At 42.0% G+C, this 19855-nt stretch overlaps 1 protein-coding gene across 3 annotated transcripts; it reads right to left on the reverse strand.

Moving 5' to 3' along the window:
• Positions 1 to 33: 33 nt before the first annotated feature.
• cc2d2a (coiled-coil and C2 domain containing 2A) lies at positions 34 to 19585 on the reverse strand. Of its 3 annotated transcripts, XM_088312989.1 has the most exons (40): positions 19379 to 19585; positions 19174 to 19258; positions 18431 to 18490; positions 18248 to 18328; positions 17885 to 18005; positions 17223 to 17314; positions 17051 to 17152; positions 16817 to 16900; positions 16176 to 16370; positions 15836 to 15995; positions 15484 to 15620; positions 15271 to 15402; positions 14357 to 14572; positions 13929 to 14035; positions 13721 to 13861; positions 13188 to 13344; positions 12436 to 12701; positions 12158 to 12335; positions 11657 to 11810; positions 11194 to 11341; positions 10524 to 10656; positions 10250 to 10453; positions 9955 to 10047; positions 9749 to 9840; positions 8618 to 8632; positions 7694 to 7861; positions 6791 to 6848; positions 6609 to 6718; positions 6372 to 6468; positions 6190 to 6294; positions 5165 to 5341; positions 4878 to 4892; positions 4600 to 4794; positions 3847 to 3936; positions 3656 to 3769; positions 2796 to 2930; positions 2035 to 2157; positions 1905 to 1963; positions 890 to 1088; positions 34 to 577 (listed from the first exon to the last, which is right to left on the reverse strand). In XM_088312989.1, the coding sequence occupies exons 1-40, from the start codon at positions 19390 to 19392 to the stop codon at positions 392 to 394; spliced, it is 4998 nt and encodes a 1665-aa protein (XP_088169115.1). In that variant the 5' UTR covers positions 19393 to 19585; the 3' UTR covers positions 34 to 391. The 3 variants fall into 3 exon arrangements, with proteins under 3 accessions (XP_088169115.1, XP_088169117.1, XP_088169118.1); XM_088312991.1 differs by lacking the exon at positions 4878 to 4892; XM_088312992.1 differs by lacking the exons at positions 4878 to 4892; positions 8618 to 8632.
• Positions 19586 to 19855: the final 270 nt, after the last annotated feature.

Genomic DNA, 19855 nt, shown 5'->3' on the forward strand with positions numbered 1-19855 from the left:
CAAGTTAGAGACCTGTTTTTAACATTCAGAAAAGTAATTAGAGGATGATGTAAGAAAAGATGAGAAAGTGCTGGAAAATAATTTCAGGAAACTAGTGGGAACGTTGCTGCCATCTTGTGGCATCAATTATAATGGCAAACCTTTTTGAGTTGCTCTTAGAGGCAGTGCAAATCTGTGCCAATGTTTAATTTACAAAACAAAGTCAGAATGAGCCATTACGGATATGCAAGTAGTTTCAATTGTAATTTTGGTCATGTACAGAAAAAAAAAAAGCCAAATGACGAATTAATGCAGCTCAAAGAACACGCATCTCAACAGCCTAATCGGCCACCGATTCCGACACTTACCGCTTAGAAAACGGCAAAAGTTTTCTCTTTGGTTTTGATGCGCATCAGGAGCGCACGAGCGAGGCGAGGTACACCCAGACGGACAGAACGTTGTTGGGGTACGGGTGCACGTAGACGGCCAGGGCGAACTCCACGTTGGCAGTCTGAATGGTGTGCACCCCCGTGCTGTGCACCGCCTCCACCACGGGGCCCATCTCAGAGAAAGCCATGTGCAGCGGGAAACCCGAAATCTGCCGTGAGAAAGAAACGACAGATTTCATTGGCCATTTTTATTTTACACGTCACAAATAAGACAAAGAATGATATTCAAACATTACCCTCCAAATCTAAAAGTATTTTTAAAGCTACTCTGACTTGTATTTCAAATGTTTTTTACTCTCTTACTTTTATTCTCTTGATTTTTGTTCAGTTTGGCAGTAAACCTCAATTTGGAGTGGAAAAGCTTTAAGCCTCTTTTTGTAACAATTTAAATAAAAAAAGAAAATAAAAATCGTCCAAATGTGTCATAGCACAAAAAAAACTTTGTAGTCGTTGCCGCTCACCCGGTTGTCACCTAGCAGGTTCTGCAGCTCATGGCGGTGACCTTCAGCCAGGTCGCGTCCAGCGCCGCCCCCCGGGCCGCTGGCGCACTGCTCCAAGCTGGGCAGGAATTGTTTGAGTGCGCTGGTGCAGTAGCGGTTCCAGCGGGTGGGGCGGTGGGGGCGCCACTCCATCAGCTTGTCACGCAACAGCTTCTCCAGCCTGGCACAACAACAGTTGCATGACTTCTTAGCGAGATTCGTCAAATGGCACAAACAGGACAAGTACTGTACACTAGAATTCATGAAATGGAGTTAAAATACTGATTTTTTTATTTTATTTGATTTTTTTATTAAATAAGATCGAAAACCAGCCAAAAGGCTTTTTTCCACGACTATCACAATATACGTTTTATAAATGATCAACAATTAAAATATTTTACATATTTAAAATATTTAATGATTTTTTCCACATGTAAATTTAAATAAACCCACAAAACTTTTGATAAATGATTAAAGTATTGCTCAAAACTACACTTTCTACATGACATTTTTTTACGCTGATCTAAAAAATGTATTTTCTTTTTTTTCCTTCTTTTAAGTTTTCAAGATATTTTTTTATTTAATTTTATTTTTTGTTTGTAAAACTGACCACGCTTGTGTAAGCTTGCACAAAACGGATTTTACCATGTGTTGTCATTCATAGGTTTGACTTTTCAGAAAAAAAATTACGCCTGTCGCTGAACTTCAGCCTCAATTCTTATACAAGACAAAATATATTACATGCCATATTATTGTTCATTTATTATAAATATTATGAAAACCTGAGATTCAGAAAAATTAATCGAGAAGTTTACTTCCATTATTAATTTAAAAAAATCTCTCAGGAAAAACAGAATATAAAAAGGACTCCAGGACAAATGTCAATTTCGCACACAATACCATCAATTTAAGACCCTTTTCCCCGAAAAATCTAGAAAGCTTTCAGGTCTATACTGTAATCCGCATTTGGAATATTTACAAAAGTGAAATGGCTCACCTGTCTTGAAGCTCTGCTGCGGTTGCTTTGTCCGATTGTCGGTACACCAGCTCTTCTGGCTGCACGCGCACACACAAATTAAAAAATATCCCCCAGCCATGCAAAACAAACGCCAGCGTAGTCTTGTCACCTGCACACTGGAAAGTCCCGGATGTGCGAAGGCGCGGGTAAAAAATGGCCTCCAGCCGTTGGCTCGGCTCACATCGAAGCTTATCCTCATGGGGGACACGTGCTCTTGAATGTTGAACCACACCTGCCACAAATAAACAAATCAATGCAACGTGGGGAAAAAATAGCCCTTGTATGATATCCTTAGAGTATACAAATAATCTTAGCACTGGCGATTAGTAAATACAGGATCTGTGATCTGTGGTTGTGGATTAGTTAACCACACTAGTCCGGTAGCGACTTTTCACAGCCACTAGATGGTAGCGTTGCGCTGTCTTTTCTTCAGAGTTTTGGGGCTGCATAGACGCATTGTCAAGCTGCCTCAATGTGCTTCGCAAAATCACAAGTACATTTAAAACTGATTAGAAACAAGACAGACATTGAAAAGCAGGGTCGAGAAATAAAAATGGACTAAAATGCAAGTGCACAAGATTTTGGAAAACATATTTTTAAAAATGCTTTGGAAGAACTTCATCAGAGGTATGTGTGAAAAGCTTAGTTTTAAAACTGGATTTAAAAGCAATGACACTGTTTCGAATCTTCATTCATTCAGATAATAAAGGAAACCAGCAAATCAGGTGACTGTATGATAAATAAATTTAGAGGAAATATTTGCGATGTATCTTATACTGGGGAAATGAAGGTAGTCCTTTAGGAACGGTCCAAATTAAAAATAATATTTTACATTTTTGTGTTGCAACTTGCAAGCAGTAATTTACTGACGTTGTCAGCGTTGACGAGGCAGGAGACAGCCTGCAGGGGGCAGAAGGTGTCGTACTGCCCGTAATATTGTCCGCTGCTGGGGTTCCAGATCAGGTAACGGCCTTGTTCCAGCGTCAGCACGTACGCGCTGGATCCCTGCAAACGCAAAACAACTTTTGAAAAGCTGAATATGCACAACTGTCAACCGGCCGCAGTCAGATGACTTCGGTCTAATTTTCTAAAAGTGAGACCTAATAAGAGTGACGTTTGACATTGTGGTGACATTCCATCACATCATGAATATTTGCACATAAACATTGTAGCAACTAAATGACTTCCTAATCCGTGAAAAACAAGACATATTCATTGAAAAAATGAAAATGAAATGCAAAAATGAAAGTACAAACTTGACTTTCTACTTTTCATCTTTAGAGAAGTTTGTAATCTCCACGCGTGTACCACACTGCCCCCAAGAGGCCGAGCTGCAAATAGCAGGAATGATTTTTTTGTTGACTGTTCTTTATTATTTTCTTCAAATTGTTACAGATTTATTTTTAGGTTCTTCTTTCGCGTTCTATTTAAAGTTACAGTTGAGGTAGTTGAATAATATTAAAATCAATGAATAATTGTGTTTATAAATTGTGATTTCAATATCAATCCAAATAATTATTTCTATCTTTTTTTCTTCCATTTTTCACCAAGCCCGATATATACTTGGCAAAGTGTACAAGAGAATTTACAGTTATTACTTCACATTTGAAATACTGTACAATACCTGGCCAGTTTCTCATTTTACTTAAAAATGGTTAAGGATGTTTTTTTGTTTTGTTTTTTTTTCGAAAATCAAAGTCAAAGTTGCATACACAAAAAGGCCGCCTAACCTCCGGGATGGCAGTGCCGATAACGAGCCAGGCCATCTTGCCCAAGAAGAGGAAGTAATTGCACAACAACACGGCGTGTTCCTCTTCATCTCCAGCCAGCAACGTCAGGAATTGCTGGGGGGGGAAAATGCAAAATATATTTCATTTAAGAATAAACACACACACAAAAGTATCAAGTAGGCAATACTGACATCGCAGGTGCTCCACAGGTCACAGATGCCAGCAAAGGAGACTCGGTCCGGTAGGGACGGAATGAGCGACACAAAACGGGCCACCTGAGTCTGTGCGGAAAACATGTTATGAACAAAGTGCGACTATGACTCAAAAAGTCACTTGGTCCATGTTTTTTTTTTTACTTTGTGTTACACCCACAAAATTAAATGATTACGATTCGAGCGGACTTCGGCTATGTCACCGTTTGAGGGGAGTGAATGACTAAATGGCACAAACAATCAAATGCACAAATTCAAAATGACCCCTAGATGGTCACGCTGGACTAATTAACTCCAGTTCCTGATCTCATTCACAAGGCCACACCCCTTAAAGGCCCACACCCAACTCATGAATACCACCGTACATAGAGTAGTTTATTATTTTATTTGCTCTTTGATTTTTTTTTTTTTTATGCAATCGTTGCTATTTTTCTCTATTAATTGGGGAGGCTAGAATGGACAAAAGACATTAAGAAGCCGTTCCAGCCGCCCAAATAATACCACAATCTTTACTAAATATCTTTTATTTAAAAACCAAAACTGAAAATACCTCAAAAACATGAAGTGCTTTAAAATCAGCATAAACAATTAATTTAAGCACAAATGCAGCCATCTCTGATCAAAATTTGCTGTCGACCAATATCTGCCCTGGTGTTCTTTGAAATTTGAGGCAACAAATTTCGGATTGGTCTCATCAACTCAACTTGCCGAGAACAAATTCGTCACGCTCACCGTGGCCTCTTGGGGTTCGTTGGCCAGCAATTCCTGCGGCGGGTTGAGCGGCCGAATGTAGCGCGTGATGAAGACCGTCTTGCCGTTGAGGTCCACCACGGTCGTGGCGCACGGCCGGCCCGGGAACTCGGCGGCCGCCACGCGCTCAAAGCGCTCGGCCGCCTGCAGCAGACGCTCGTCCTCTTGGCTGTCAAACTGGGAGGGGAAAAAAGTTCAAAGGTGGAGCGAGAGCCATGGGAGAAAAGAGCGGCCGACGTGCGACGCTCGCGGACGGTTACCTTTAGTTCCTTGATCTACAACATGCAGAGGAGCAGAAAGGAGAGAAATGAATGATAGCGTGAGGACTACTAGGGAAAGATTCAAAACAAGGGACTCCATAAAAAAAAAAAAAAGACAAATGTGCCGAGTCCCTGGTATTGAAACTAAACATGCAAACAAATGTGTTAAAAAACTACATGCAAGATTTGTTTTTTTTGATTTGTTGGCCACTATTTGAAGAAAGGAGGTCACGCGGTGACACATGCAAAGTGTAGCTGTTGCCGTGGCGACGTGTTCCGAGGCCGACCTTCTCCCTGATGGACTCGCCGGGCAGCAGCTGAGGCTCGATGGTGATGAAGAGCGTGATGAAGGCACCCTGGCAGAGGCTCTGCATGGCCTCGTAGGCGCCCGTGTTGCTGTGGCTGCGCTCCTTGCTGTAGCCCAGCAGCACGGCCGGCGTGTTCACCTTGAACGTGCCGTCGATCTGACACACACACGCACTCATGTCAGTCTTTGTAAACGTGTAAATGTGTTTTTCATCCAATGCTTTAGTCAGAATGTTTGTTATTTTTCTTCATACAATGTTTGTCATGTCCCAAGTAATTTTTCAACACATTTTGGTGCATTTACGGCCATTTTGAAGTTGAATTTTTGTCAGACTGTTAGTATGAATTTTTTTATATTTTGTATTGTTCATCTAATATTTTTGTTATTTTTTTTTATTCTATTTTTTTCACCGGAGTATTTGTGTTTTTTTTCATTGATAAAAATATAAATATTTATACTAAATATTTCTCTCAATATTTTTGTCGAAAGTTTGAAGTTTTGATGTGGCTATTATTTTTTTGTCAGAATAGTTTGAATTTTTTCTTTAGTGTTTTGTATGTTTTGTGCAATATTTCTTATAACCAGTTATTTTTCTAAAGAAAAAATCCAATACATATTTTTTCTTTTTTCAAATATTTACAAGTTTTTCCATTTACTATTTTTTACTTTTGTCATAATATAGTCATATTTATATGGCTTTGGGTTTTTTTCCTTCAAATGTGTACATTTTGCTTATTTTTTGCTTTTCAAAAATCTTATTCCTCCTCTGATATTGTTTTTTGTTTTTTTTACTGAATATTTTTATGTTCTCAAATATATAGAGATTTTTTTTAAACATATATATTTCCTTGACCAATACTGTGATAGAACACTCATAACCGTGATTATTTTTGCTCAAAACAATTCCAGCTTCATCTGTAAACATTATAGAGAAACGTATCATTGAGGATCATCATCTCTCCTTTGAAAAAAAAAAAAAAAAATAAGTAAATAAAAATATCTAACCCTAGACTGCGCATAGATGGTGCTGAAGGGAATCTTGACGCAGCCCAGCCAGTGCTTCTCCACCCGAGTGTGCAGCGTTTTGCCTTTGTCATTGTCTTTGTCACCCTGCGTACGCAACAACAAGCTCTCATATTTCCACCAAGCTGACTTAATTAGTAGGAAAAAAAAAAAAAAAACCTCACCACCCCGATTTCATGAACCACCTCATCAAATATGTTGATGAAGACGTCATCCTTGACTGATTGCAAGCTGGCGATGCTATAGTCCCCGTTTGGTGCGCTGATGGGGCGGCGTTTGGAGAAAGACAATAATAATAATAATTATATAAAAAGGAGCCTTTATTATCTTGAAATTTACGCTATTTATGTCGTGACTTGCTCCAACCCCCGCTAGACTTTATTAACGAGATTCGGGTTTACCGAAAAGGCAGCTGCAGCTCCTCGTTCCAGCAGGGGTTGGGCCCGTCAGCGGTGGTCGTTTGGAAGACGTTGCGCTGGAAGGAGACCTCCACAAAGGGCCTCACCTGGACCTGCATCACAGAACAAACACCTCATCGCTTGCCGTTGACTTTCACGTGCCACCATCAGTTAGTTTGTCCTACCTGGCTGACGAGCCAATCACTGGCCTGCGTGGCGCCCTGTGGCAACTGTCCCGCTTTACTGAAATGTAAAAAGAAAGTTACATGTTCTGAGAAGCAGCGGCGCCCTGAATTACAAGTGGCCCAATTTGACATGTTTTTCCAGGGACATGCTGTTGCACATTTTTTTGCTTTGTCACTAAAAGTGAAAATTAGTTTCAGGCCTTCAGCCACTAGATGGCAGCAATGAACTTTAGTCAGAATATGTTTGTTATTTTAATGTCCTAAGTAAATTTTCAACACCGTGAACATTTTTCAATTTCGGTGTATTTATGGCCATTTTGAAGTTGAATTCATGTCAGACTATTTTTTTTTACATTTTGTAATGTTCATCTAAAATTTTTGTCACCAAGTTATTTTTTCTTCTTAAATTTTTTGCACCTGAGTATTTTTTTTTCCTGATATATAAATATTTCTCTCAATATTTTTGTCTAAAGTTTGAAGATTTTATGTGGCTAATGTTTTTTTTTTGGCAGAATAGTTAGTATTTTTTTTCTTTAGCGTTTTGTATGTTTGATGCAATAATTATTGTAAGCAGTTATTTTCTAAATGAAAAAAATCTAATAAATCTTTCCGCAAAATGTTTTTCAAAATATTTACAAATTTTTCCATTTACCATTTTTTACTTTTGTCATTTTAGTTTTTGCTTTTTGTCACTAAGAGTGCAAAGTAGTCTCAGGCATTCTGCCACTAGATGGCAGCAATCAACTTCACAACATCAAGTTTGTTCTTTTTTTTTTTTTTTTTTTTTTGGTGAATTATCTAACGACAAAGTGAGCACAGATAAGGAGATGCAGATACTTGGGAAACAAGTGCGGGCGTAGTACGGCACCACGGAACAAAGTTGTCCGGCGAAGGGCCGCTCACCTGCTTTGTGAGCGCCGCACGGGGATGTCGTACGCCCGCAGGATGTTGACCAGTAGCTTGATGTCACCGTCGGAAAGGTTCTGAGCCGTCACCTTCTTCCTCTCCTTCCTCTGAGGCTTCAGAGGACGTTTGGGCTCAGCCAGGTGGAAGAGGTTCAAGCCTAAAATCCTGAGTGTTCCCAACATTTAGTCAGCAAACTCGCTTGTGGTGTTGTCATGCCAACCTATATCAGGAGTGTCCAAAGTCTGGTCTGTCGGCCATTTTTTTTAAAAAAAGCAACCGGCTTTGTTTTGACGAGTTTAATTAAGTTGAAGAATGTCAAAGTGGCTCTTGCATCCTTTCATTTGCAGCTCAGACAAAATCGTTTGGACACCCCTCATCTACTCTTAAGGACAGATTGTGTTCAAAGAAACAAAAGCCGACAGGATTTTATCTGCTAACACTGCTCAGTCCCGCCAGGATTTTGTCTGACCAAAGACAGATGGCCTTCAAAATGAACCCAAATTCAGTCAAGTTCTTGTTTGGACTTCAGCTAGAACGTCCGTTGGGAGTGCATTCATTCAACACCAGACGGATTCTTAATCTGAGCAGAATCAATGAAAAAGTGAAATCTTCTCAAGAATGAGCGCGTTGAAATGATCGCACATTTGACGACTCAGCCATCTTTGGATGGTTTAACTTTCATAAATGTCAATGAGAATTTTTTAAAAAAGAGGAAATTAGGCTGAGCATCACAACTGGGGAAAAGGTAAGAAAAAGCTCAACTTGTGAGATATTTTTCAACAATTTGGAGATCAATTTGGGAAAATATTTCAGCAAAGCCGTGGCGGGAGTGAATCGAATACGACACCAAATCTATTGTTGCTACTGGACTAGGTTATGGGGTCAAGCGAGCAAGGGGCGTGAAACAAAAAGTGAACGTACCCTGGACCGGCACCACTGTTCAACATGATTAGCAGAAGAAAACAAAGAGATAAATACAACAGAAAACATGATCAAAAATACACGAGCGGTGAAAAAAAACAAACAAACAAACAAACCCTAACGACCCACTTTGTGATTTCAAACTGCTCCTAAACGGCGCCTTGATTGGTCCCAGAGTAAAAAAAAAAAAAAAAAAAAAAAAGCTTTCCGATCCACTTTTGAAGACGTAGACGCACGTTCCTCGTACTTACATCATCATCTCAGCCCTGCCAGTCATTTCTATCGGCTCTGGACTCCTCAGCTCTAAAAATTCACTGCCATCTCGAAGGTGGCGATCTGGCACTCTTTGTAAATGTGCTCCACTTTTCATTTTTGTGATTTTGTTTTTGTTTTAGAAATAGACAAAAAAAAAAAAAAACATGCAGAAGAAATACAACACAGAAAATGAAGTTAGTGCTTTGTCGACCAGGACATGCAGCATGCATTAAAAAAAACACCAAACAGGATAGACCTTTTCACAATGTTGTCGCACGTACTACCCATGGAGGAAATTCAGACGTCGTGAACATGCTCACTAATGGACTGGCAAATGAGCGGGGCGTTGCGATGCTGAGGGGTGCGCGTGTGACCCTGGGGAACATGCTTTTTTTTTTTCCAGCTGTACTACAATAAAGTGCAATTGCACCTCCACTCCACTAGTGGGCAGCGGCGCTCTCCTTGCCCATTGTGCGCAGCGAGTATTAACTCGACGGTGTAGGTTTGTTTTGCAGTTGCGGCGGAGAGTGGGTGGTGAGGGGTAACATAAAATAATTGAGAAGTACTGGATTTATGGCACAGACGTGCTCTTTTGAGGCCCGATAGCACAGACGTTAGCTTGTAGGCTTGCCATGTTTTGCTAAATGACTCAAAGATTTTATACATGCAGCTCTGGAAAAAAAACAAAACAATGGAACTTTTTTTTGGTCATTTTGCCCACTTTTCATTTATCGTTTTCAGTCCTCGTCAGCGGTAGCAGCTCAGTTTTCCGTCAGGTGGAAGTAGCATTTGTTTTCAAACACTATGAAAAGGTCTATAAAATGAGGTGAGTGAAAACAGAGGTGAGTGGAATGAGCAGTTTTAGGAATGGGTTACCCAAAACAGGGCATCTCCTCCTCGATGACCATGTCGGACAGCAAGAAGTGATGGCTGGCCAGGAGGAACCGGTGGATGACCGCCTCACGGATCTGTGGAGGGAAAAAAAAAAAAACAGCTTGAACGATGAATCGTGATTTACGGGTAAAACCATCTCAAGCTTAAACATTTGATATCAAGTGACAGTCACAGTTTCGCTCAATCACCTTCTGGAGGTACTTGGCCACCAAGGCTCTGTGAGAATCCAGATGTTCTTTGGTGTCGATGATCTCGCCTTCCTTCAGTCTCTTCTCGTAGTCCTGTTGGGAAAGAAAAAAAAAAAAAAAAAAAAGGACTTTTCCACGGGTTTCACACTTGTTAGGCAATATCGGAGCCGTAGCTGCGTGTACATCTTCGTTTTAATTCACAAATCACTAACCATCATTGCTACCTTTGCGCGAGAAATATTTGTGGATGCGGCAACAGGCGCTTTCCCGCCTCGTTCAAGTGGCTGCGATTTACCTGAAACACTTTATCGGTGACCTCTCGCTCACGAGCGGGGACGCACTTGTAGTTGCGAAACTCCGGCACCTCCTGGTTCCGGAGCGCCAGCAGACGGAATCGTCGGGATCGAGCCAGTTCGTCATCGCTGGCGAAGTTGAACTCCTCCTGCAGTTGCTCCAGACGGAAGTAATCAGGAGCAGTCACCTCGCCGCTGTTGGCCACCTGACACACAAATGAAGACAAAAGGATGCAACATGATTGAGGTTTTTTTTAAAAGAGAATTCATGCACACTTTAAGCAGCTGCATAATGGAGGCATTTTTGGGATCGTTGGGGTCCAGTCGAGACTGCAGGGCCCACTCGCCGATTTTTTTCACATCGCCAGACGACCCGACGTGGGGGATGGCCTCAAAGTGACCGACGCCACTGAAACGAAAAAAAAATGCAATAAATACTCAAATCATTTGTTTGCATAAAATGCAGTAACATGTAAAATTAGGTAAGATAATATAGCAAGTTTTGATTTGACTTTTTTTCATAAAATTATTTAACTAATAACTTGGTTTCTTTTTTTTAATAATAATCATGAGGGAAAAACATAATATGGAAATACTGAAGGTTTTCTGTTTGACCTTCATTCTTTTGCATGGACCGACCACAATACCAAAATAAATACATCTAAAATTAACTCCAAATATTTGACAAAGACGAAAACGACAGATATTTTCACTATAATTATCATCATTTATAATTAGTTTTATGAAACCTACCACATAGTTTCAGTTCTTTTATTTTTTTTAATAATTTTTCTTTTATTTGATTAATGAAAATGTTTTGTTCTTTTTCAGTTTTAATTATTTTATCGGTTGTCATTAAATCGAAGAACCTTGATGGGTCGTAAGTGTTGCATTCCAGCACTTGAGCGAATCAAAACAACAAATTTGTGCTCATTGTCTCTCCTACCCATGAAGGGCACTGGGATGTTGAGACATGGGAGGCGCGAGTGGCACGTCATCCTCGTCGACGCCCCAGGAAACGCAGCACGACACCTTACCGGAGGTCATGAGAATCACGTTGTCGCTGCCTTCAGCCGTGAAGGAAAGAGGAACATCTGCGTATTGGAAAAATAAAAACAAAAAAAACAAAAAATCAAATGATCAAAAATGTGAAAATAACACATGATTAAATAAAACGAAGGTATTAGTAAGGAATGTATAATTTGGTCTTAAGCCAAATTTTGATTGTTTGGCCTTTAATGGAGGTCTGCGCATCATTGATGTCATGACACTTTAATAAGCAGGGGATCATTTTGCCTCTTTTATTGGACGAACTATGTCGTCATTACATTAAAATATAGCCATCAGTGTCACCGTTTTTTGTAGTGTGTTTTTCAATCGCAACGAGAATATAAAAGGGAGACACTGACCGCTGCCCACGCCCTCGTGGTCAAACATCACCCTCTGGTTGCTACTGAACTCAAACTCCTCGATGGAGGCGTTGGCCGGCAACACGGAAGAATGCGGCACGGGCACGTAGACTTGTGCTAGGAGCGAGCACGACGAGCCCACCTCCTCGAAGATCTGCGCAGCAAAAAACACACAGATAACCTGGATGTGAAATAGCTCTTGTCACGTTTGGAGACAATGGACGCCAGCCAGGATTCTTTCGGCTAGCGAAACGCACCAGACTGCCGCTGACCTGAAATGAAAATGATGACCAAAAGTTGTGTTTGCGTTGCGTCACCCAAAAGGTATCGTTTTTGCAATTTCCTTTGAATAAATGAATAAATAAATAAAATAATCAAGCGCAACCTGTGGGTGAGGAAGTCAAATCGAGTGCACACAAATATTTGGAGAAGTGGCAGTAAAACAGATAAATGTGACGTCATGGGGAAAAGGTCTGGACCAAGTCCATCACAAAACAGTACCTGCAAGGCAATGCTTCGGGGACAGTTGACAATCTTCAGGTTGAAAATTTGCCCAAAATGCACTCGGAAGTCAGAAGTCAGCATGCGGCTGTTGGTCTGAGACACTTCTTTGTCGTTGTACAGAATTTTGACAAAAACCGAACGTCTGGCAACGTCCTCTCGCCGAGCCACTTCGCCCCTGGGAAAAGTGGGAGGGGACAAAAAAAGTCAGAAAAACGAGACACTAGTTCATCGGTCCTACTCAAAATGAATCACTCGTTCTCTGCCGGTCGTCGTACCTTGGACAGATCTCCACCTCAGAGGTCTTTCCGGAAGCAGTCAGCTCCGGGATCAGGTTGGCCTCGCCGGGCTTGCGGCGTATTCTGGACGCTTTCTCACGGACCTGCTGCTCGATGACGTCAAATTCCAGCTTTTCCGGGAGCTCGGGCTTGGGCGGCTCTTCATCGTCGGGCCCCTCGGCTTCGCTTGCCTCCTGGTCTTCCTCTTCCGTTTCATCCTGAGTTTGTCCTTTCTTCTTCTTTCGCTTCTTCTTCTTTTTGGATTTCTGTAGAGAGCAATGTAAGATCTCTTTTCAGTATGCAACGTCTCTTAATTTGCCTCACGGGTTGACTGAGGGATTTTGGCCTGTTTTACTGCTGCTTCTCCACTCCCCCTCCTTCTCTCCTGCTTGATTTGAATTCATGAATTAAGAATCTTGAATTAAGAGACCAAATGAATCCCGCATGAGCAAGCGCTAGGCCACCAAGGCAAGGGGAAAATTCACATTTTCAATTAAATTCATTTTAAATTACATGGACCAGCACTAATAAAGGCAGATTAGAATGGCATGGCAACAAAGAGGATGAAACCTGATTGGACAAAATAATTTAACATTTGCATAAATGTACGAGAAGCGGTGCAGCCAAGAGAAATGTTTGCTTTTAAATGTCGGTCAGTGGTTAGGCCAGCAGAGAAGGCCTTGCTGTTCCTGACCACCCGCCACAGGTTCTAACACAACAAGCACGGCGGAGGCATGAACATGTGTGGCCACCTGTTTCCTCCTCCAGGCCTTCCACTCGTCAAGCTGCTTCTTGTACTCGGCCATCTTGTTCTGGTAGTCCACCTCGCCCTCGGCCTCCAGCTCCCACAGCTCGGACAAAATGTCCCTCTCGTACTCGCGCTCGTCAGACTGGCGGTCCACGTTCTCCCTGGGGACCACGACAGCTTGATGGCTCAAAATATCCAGACACACTTTTGTACCGGCGTGTTGCGTCAATTGGACGTCAAATAAGTATGACGTAACCACGTCTGCGGTTTTAATTCCAGTGAAATTAGGTGTGTGTGTGAATATGGCATTTTGAAATTTAGACAGTGCCACCAATAATCCCATCATGTGGAAAATATTTTATTAATTTAATTTGTGGTGTAATAACAAAAAAAAAATTAAATCTTGAAAATATATAATTAAAAGAACAGAAGTAAAGCCAGCAGTTATATGTTTAAAAAAAAAGCAGGTGCACCTAAATTTTGGCATTTTAAGGCACAATAGAGCAAAAGGAGAGAGAAAAAACCCCCAAAACGTACCGTCTTAGATAGAGCTTGTAAGGCGTGTTGGTGAACTTCTGGAACTCTCTGAGGGCTTTGAGCTCCTTCCAGACTTTGATTAAGTTCTTCAGCAGCATCCTGTCCTTCTCCTGCTCGCCGTCCCGCAGCAGCCGCGTGTTCCTGCCGAGACATCCCGACGCTTAGGAACGTTGTGGAGGAATGTGGAATGAGAAACGAGAGCACTCACTTGACCTCCACGCTGTACTCCACGATTCTCTGCTGCATGGCCTGGGAGAGGTTCTGCTCGCTGTGGATCTCCAGCATGTTCCTCATGGTGTTCCTCAAGCCGTTCAGCTGCATGTAGAATTAAACATTTTCTACTTTAAAACTCTTTTTTTTTTTTTAAGGATGGAATTTATAATAGTGGGCAAATTAATGGTTGTTACTGATGATGAAACTGCCGAAAATATTTAGACAACACGCCTAACAAAGACAGTCAAGTGGGTGCAAAGTGGCTCAACATAAAAATAAAATGAAAATACTTAATCTTAAAACGAAGCGCAAATTTACAGATCTACAACTAAGAAATGATATGTCAACACATCGCACGGCATTCGCCATCCACTCCACAATCTTTTTCGACAGCCTGCCGCAGCATATTCCACCCCCCCACACCTTGTCCGTGAGGTGCTCCGCGAGGTTGTTGCGCTGTCGGCTGAGGTGCTGGTCGAACAGCTGAGCCAGACGCGACGCCAGCACGTGCTCGCGACTGAAGAGCGGGTGATGGGAGAAGATGAGTCCCGACACATCCACGTCCAGCTGGTAGCTTCCCTCCGCGACGGCGTCCGCCGCGTCTGCGATGTACCGTTGTGCGTGCTTGGAACTGAGTGGCTGAGGAAGACAGTCAACGACGGTGCCCAATTTGGGAAATTTAAGTCTAACGGTTGATGTGATCGGAAGGACACATTAATTCTGTAACGCTGTATTGAAGCACAATAAATCTGACCGTAAACGACACGCACACAAACACACGCACACACAGACAAAAAAAAAAGAGGCATTTCTCAGAATTATGGGCACAAAGGGGTGGGGAATTTCAAAGTTAATTTTCCTGAGACTTTTGGAAATATCCCAGATAGGGTTGCCATGGGAATTAACTATAAATTCAGAGTACTGTTACAGTACTGTAAATTAGTGATAGACCGATATGCTCTTTTCAGCGCCGATACCGATTATTCGTAGTCATGGAGGCCGATAAGCGATATTTGAAGCCGATATTCATTTGTTGAAAAAAAGTGGTAAAATGGCGTCAACATTTAGAAAAGTAAAAACTCCAAAACTTGACTTGGCTAATCTGCGTCTGCAGGCAGGGTCGCCAGCACAGCAGAATGAGAGAAAGGTATGCTGCAGCGAGCTAAAAAAAACCAGCTTTTAATTTATCGGCCTTGAAAATTAAATAAAAAAAAAAAAAAACTTTTAATTTTGTAAAGCCCTGATCTATTCCGATAAATTCCCATCACAAGTTTCCAGCTTTGAAATTTCCCGTAATTTCACAACCCTACTTTGGATGACAGATGATGACAGCTGACCTTCCTGTACACCGTTTGCAAGGCAGGGTCCAGGTCCTCCTCCATATGGAAGAGCGGCGGCCTGGTGGAGGATTCCTTGATGGGGTCCGGCAGAGCGATGATCCTGCCGTCATCGCCGAACCACTTGGCGCCCTAAATAGAAAAACACCCAAAAAAAAAACAGTCAAAAAGACACAAAAGGAAGGCGGTGCAATGGCGCGTTGGCGACCTCACCTCCTCCATTTTCAAAATACGGTTCTCCAGAATGTTTTCGTTGGTGGGTGTCACGACAGGCCGCTCGCCCACGTAAAGACCCTCCTCCTCCAGATAGCGAGGCCTCATGTTCTCCGGTAGTTTTGCAGAAATCGGCACTGTGACACGGAGATGTGAAATTGATTTCTTTATTTTTTGGGGGACAAATGAACTTTTATTGAATGGAAAGAAAATCTCAAATACTGAACGACAACACTTGCAAGGAGCTGCTGTAAGCCACAACTCACATCCAGACACTTACACAAAGACTAAGACTTAAACGACCATGACAACGCAGACGAACACGGTAACCAAAAGGAGTGGATTTTCATACCGGTCTGAGAGCTCGGCGTGTAGACGTGCGCGCGGTGGCGGCGAGCCAGCGCCCGCAGGCCGATGTACTCGGCGCTCTTCACTTCCACAAAGTCCTTGGACGTTTGCTCGATGACGAAAACGTTGCCCTCCTCGTCTTGCATGAGCGGCTCTTCCTCGTTCTAAAGGCGGGGGGAGCAGAACAAACACCTCTTGATAGCCAAATCACTATCATCGTGTTTGTGGAAAACGTTTTCTCACGACTACGTCGAAAATATTTACGTGGGTTGCCTTGGCTTCATTTAGCAGAAAACGTTCCATTTCCACCACGTTGAACGGCAAGTTATCAAAGTACATCTTACGTGGTCTTTGTTTTGGTTTTGGTCCTGGCTGTGTTCCTCAGCCTCGTCCGGCTCGTGGCCGCCATCCTCGCCCGGTTTTCTCTGCTTCCGACTTGTTCCGCTCGTGCTCTCCTCGGGCTCTGGCTCCGTCTCCGGCTCAAAGTTGTGCGTGAAGAAGTTGTACGCCTCCTCAGTGGTCGCCCGCTCCGTTTCCACCTATTCAACAATCCCGGGAATAGAAATAAAAGGTTGTGGCCAAATCGCTGCATATCTCATGGTTTGCAAGTCTTTAGAATCCCCACCAAGCATTTTCGAAGAGAACAAATAATTTCTTTGTTTTTGGGTTCCAGATTGGTAGCTGAATATGAGACAAAAGTTCAGAATTGCAGATTTTATTTCATGCTATTTACCACTAGCTGCGTTAAAAAACTCAGTTTGTTTGAAGCCTCTCACTTTTTAAGTGAGCAAAAGTGACATTATCAAATGAAGTTAAAAGTGAATAACATTGAATATTTGGAGGTATAACGCAACTTCCAAAAACGGCATCAAGCCGATTTTTTCATGATTTTACTCATATGACTCACAGTAGCCGTTACTGTTACTCCAAAAAATTTGAATATGCTCTAAATGCCAAATAATTAAGAAAAGAGTTGCAATCTTACACGTTTGCTGGTTTCCTGGAACTTCACCCTGGTGCTGGCGGCCTGAGGAACAAGCTGAGTGCTGGAATCGCCTTCCGAATCGGCCTGCAACGCAGCACAATACAATTTTCATTTGCGCTGAAATTTGAGGATCTGGATTATTTCAAGTTCAACAATGACTCGAAACCAATACTCAATTGTCAAAATAGTTGCCGATTAATTTGATGATTGATTCATTCTGGCACCGATACTCACCTCTCTGTCGGACCTCACGACCGTCGGTCTTTCACGGAGGTTCCGGAGGCGACTGGTGTCGACCACCGACGCCTCCTGACGCTGGAGACTCTCGCCTTGCGACTGGAGTGCACGACAACACAAATTAAAACCTGCCCTGCACAACACAATTGAAATTGTTTTCCACGCTCACCCTGGCCGCTCTCAGTTTCTCCTCCAAACGTCGCGTCACAAAGCGGTCAAACTGCTGCGAGGTGCGACTCTTTGGGGCTTTGGAAGCAAGACCTAGATGATGTTAGATTGTTTGAAAAAAAAAAACTAAAAAAAGGGAAGAACCACTAAAAAAGTTGATATGCTTCTGACCTACTATTGATAGGTAAAAATGCAAAAAAAAAAACATTCTAATCGTTGGATCTCTTCCACACACTAAACAAAATTTATCATATTAAAACACACGAAATGGGAGACTGTCGAATAACAAAAACACTCGCTGTTTTCCAAAAAAGAAGCTTGCTTCAAGCTGCATGTTTGCCATTGCCAGATGAAATTTACAGTAAAAAAGAAAATTCAAAAATGTAGATTTTAACCACCAAAATGTCCACAAAACAGCAAGGATGGGTTTGAACTAGTGAAAGGAAAATGAAGCTTCAAATTTGCTTCATGAACCAGTTGTTGTATTTGTGAGTCCTCTAGATGGCACTGTTGGTTTAAATAAAGGGTTTCAAAAATGGCAAGTCAGTGTGCTTTCAGTCCAATGTTGAACAGAGAATGCAATCTACAGGAGTCCAAAAATACGACAACTGGTTCATGAAGCACATTTGAAGCTTCATTTGGTGATGAGGACAAGGGACTCACTCGTTGTTGGCGCATCTGTAGTCTTCTTTGAAGGGCCTTCATCTTCACTGAGATGCTGAGCGCTGGAAATCTCCTCCACGTCATCTCCGGGCAACTCTTGGGTGGAAATCTGCTCCAAAAGCTATTACGCAACCACAGTTTGCAGGAACATTAAGTCCTACGTACAATGATTATTTCATATTATTTATTAACAGCAGAGTAATTCTTCCGGGTGGCAGAAAAGTGAGTGCTTGAAAAATTGTAATTGAAGAAGCGTGTTGCTGCTACACCAGAAAAAAAAAGTGCAGCTCATTATCACAATATAACTTGATAAATGGAACATTTAAACTGATACATTTCACGTTGTGTTAAGTGAGAACAAACCCTTTTCCTTCTCATCTGTCTCTGGGCCCGTAAGTTCCGCTTCAGGGTTTCTCCTGGGTCTTCCTCGCTACTTTGAATGTCCTGCAACAAAACACAAAACATTCAGAGTTAGCATGTTAATGATACAGTTATTAATGACAGGAAGAAGACTTTAAAAATACAGGAATCGTGCTGTACACCAACCGTCATTGTTGTCGGTAGCGCCAGCGACTCTTCACTCAGCCTGGAGGACGGCACCAAAGCCTGGAAAGAACATGTCGAGTCACGTTGGACACGGTTCAGTCAAGTACACACCAGCATTTTAGGCTTCATAGCTAAACACTAAAAATATCACTACAAGATAATAAATGTCAAAAAAATGAAAAAGATGACAAAAATCTGATAAAAACAATAACTGAGAAAACACTGACAAAAAAAGCTGAAAAATGGAAAAGAAAATCTGAAAATTACTGAATACGACAACACTTGTGACAAAAAATAAATAGAAAAATGCAGAAACGTAAAAATCGTTAAAAAAATGAAGACAAGATTTGGGCAAAGTGTGAGGAAAAAAACACGGCGGAATCACAAAACAGTCTGACAACATCATTTAAAAAAAAAAAAAAAAAATGAAAAACAGAAAAAAAAATGCAAAATATAAAACTCAAACCAAACACATCCTGTCAAAGCAAATAGAATTTCGCCACAAAATGGGACAACATTTGAAAAATATCAGGGGAAAAACTGGAAAAATTGAACCCAATCAGAAAAAAAACATTCAAAAGACGGAATCAACTCTGCATACAAGCATGGAGGTGCCAAACGAACCAACCAAACAGAATCTGGAGTCGAGGTTTGAACCCCGAACCCCAGAACTGTGAGGCAGACGTGCCAAGCATCTCACGATGCTGTTTCTCAAACCATCTGGACTTGTCGTGCAACTTTACCTCCTCGTCGTCGCCCTCACGTTTGAGTTTCCCCAAAGTTTCTTGCAAGGACCGCCGCTGCTTTCGCAGTTTATCTCGGATGGCGCTAGTGAAAAAGGATGGAGAACAGCTAGCGTTAGCTTAGCCGCGTGGCTAGTTGTCCTTGTTTTCCATTGAATTGACGTAGCTAGATCGAAGTAAAAAGATGCTAAATATTCTACAGTACCTCGGGGAAGCCATGGCGACCGTAGCGGATCTCTTTGGACGTTAAAATTCGACTAACACAACGAAACTGTTTGGTCTACTATAACTTTCTTATGTGGGTGTACTGGACACGTTTGAAACGCTTGTGCTTCCCGTGCTATGGTTCCGAAATACACAATGTCAAGCGATTTTGGATCGAACTCGGGAAACATTTGAGTGATTTGACTAATCCTACGATTGTCTGACACAGGTGTGACGTTGTGGAGCATGTGGTCTCACATTGGCTGGTTAAAACTGTCTGTCACCAAATAACGGTCCGCTATTCGCCATTGTGTGAATTAACCCGCCCACAGGAAAAGCTCCCCCGCCCCTCTGGCTGCTTAGTAACGACACGACGCCATTTACGCTCCACTCATTTACTACGGAAAGCGAGAAGCTGAGCGCGCCCAAACCCACAAAGCACTTGCAGATGCCGTTTAATAAGTTCTCGATTATGCTA

The sequence above is a fragment of the Idiotropiscis lumnitzeri genome, chromosome 13 (assembly GCF_059441095.1).
Source record: "Idiotropiscis lumnitzeri isolate Australia: NSW breed Sydney's pygmy pipehorse chromosome 13, RoL_Ilum_1.0, whole genome shotgun sequence".
Classification (NCBI taxonomy): Eukaryota; Metazoa; Chordata; class Actinopteri; order Syngnathiformes; family Syngnathidae; genus Idiotropiscis; species Idiotropiscis lumnitzeri.

What these genes read in the sequence shown, in the direction of transcription:
- cc2d2a (XM_088312989.1), bottom strand. An exon ending in ACCTGTGGAGCACCTGCGAT is followed by an intron (nt 3,770 to 3,846) that starts GTCAGTATTGCC and finishes TTCCCCCCCCAG; the next exon opens with CAATTCCTGACGTTGCTGGC. An exon ending in CGGGACTTTCCAGTGTGCAG is followed by an intron (nt 1,964 to 2,034) that starts GTGACAAGACTA and finishes GTGCGCGTGCAG; the next exon opens with CCAGAAGAGCTGGTGTACCG.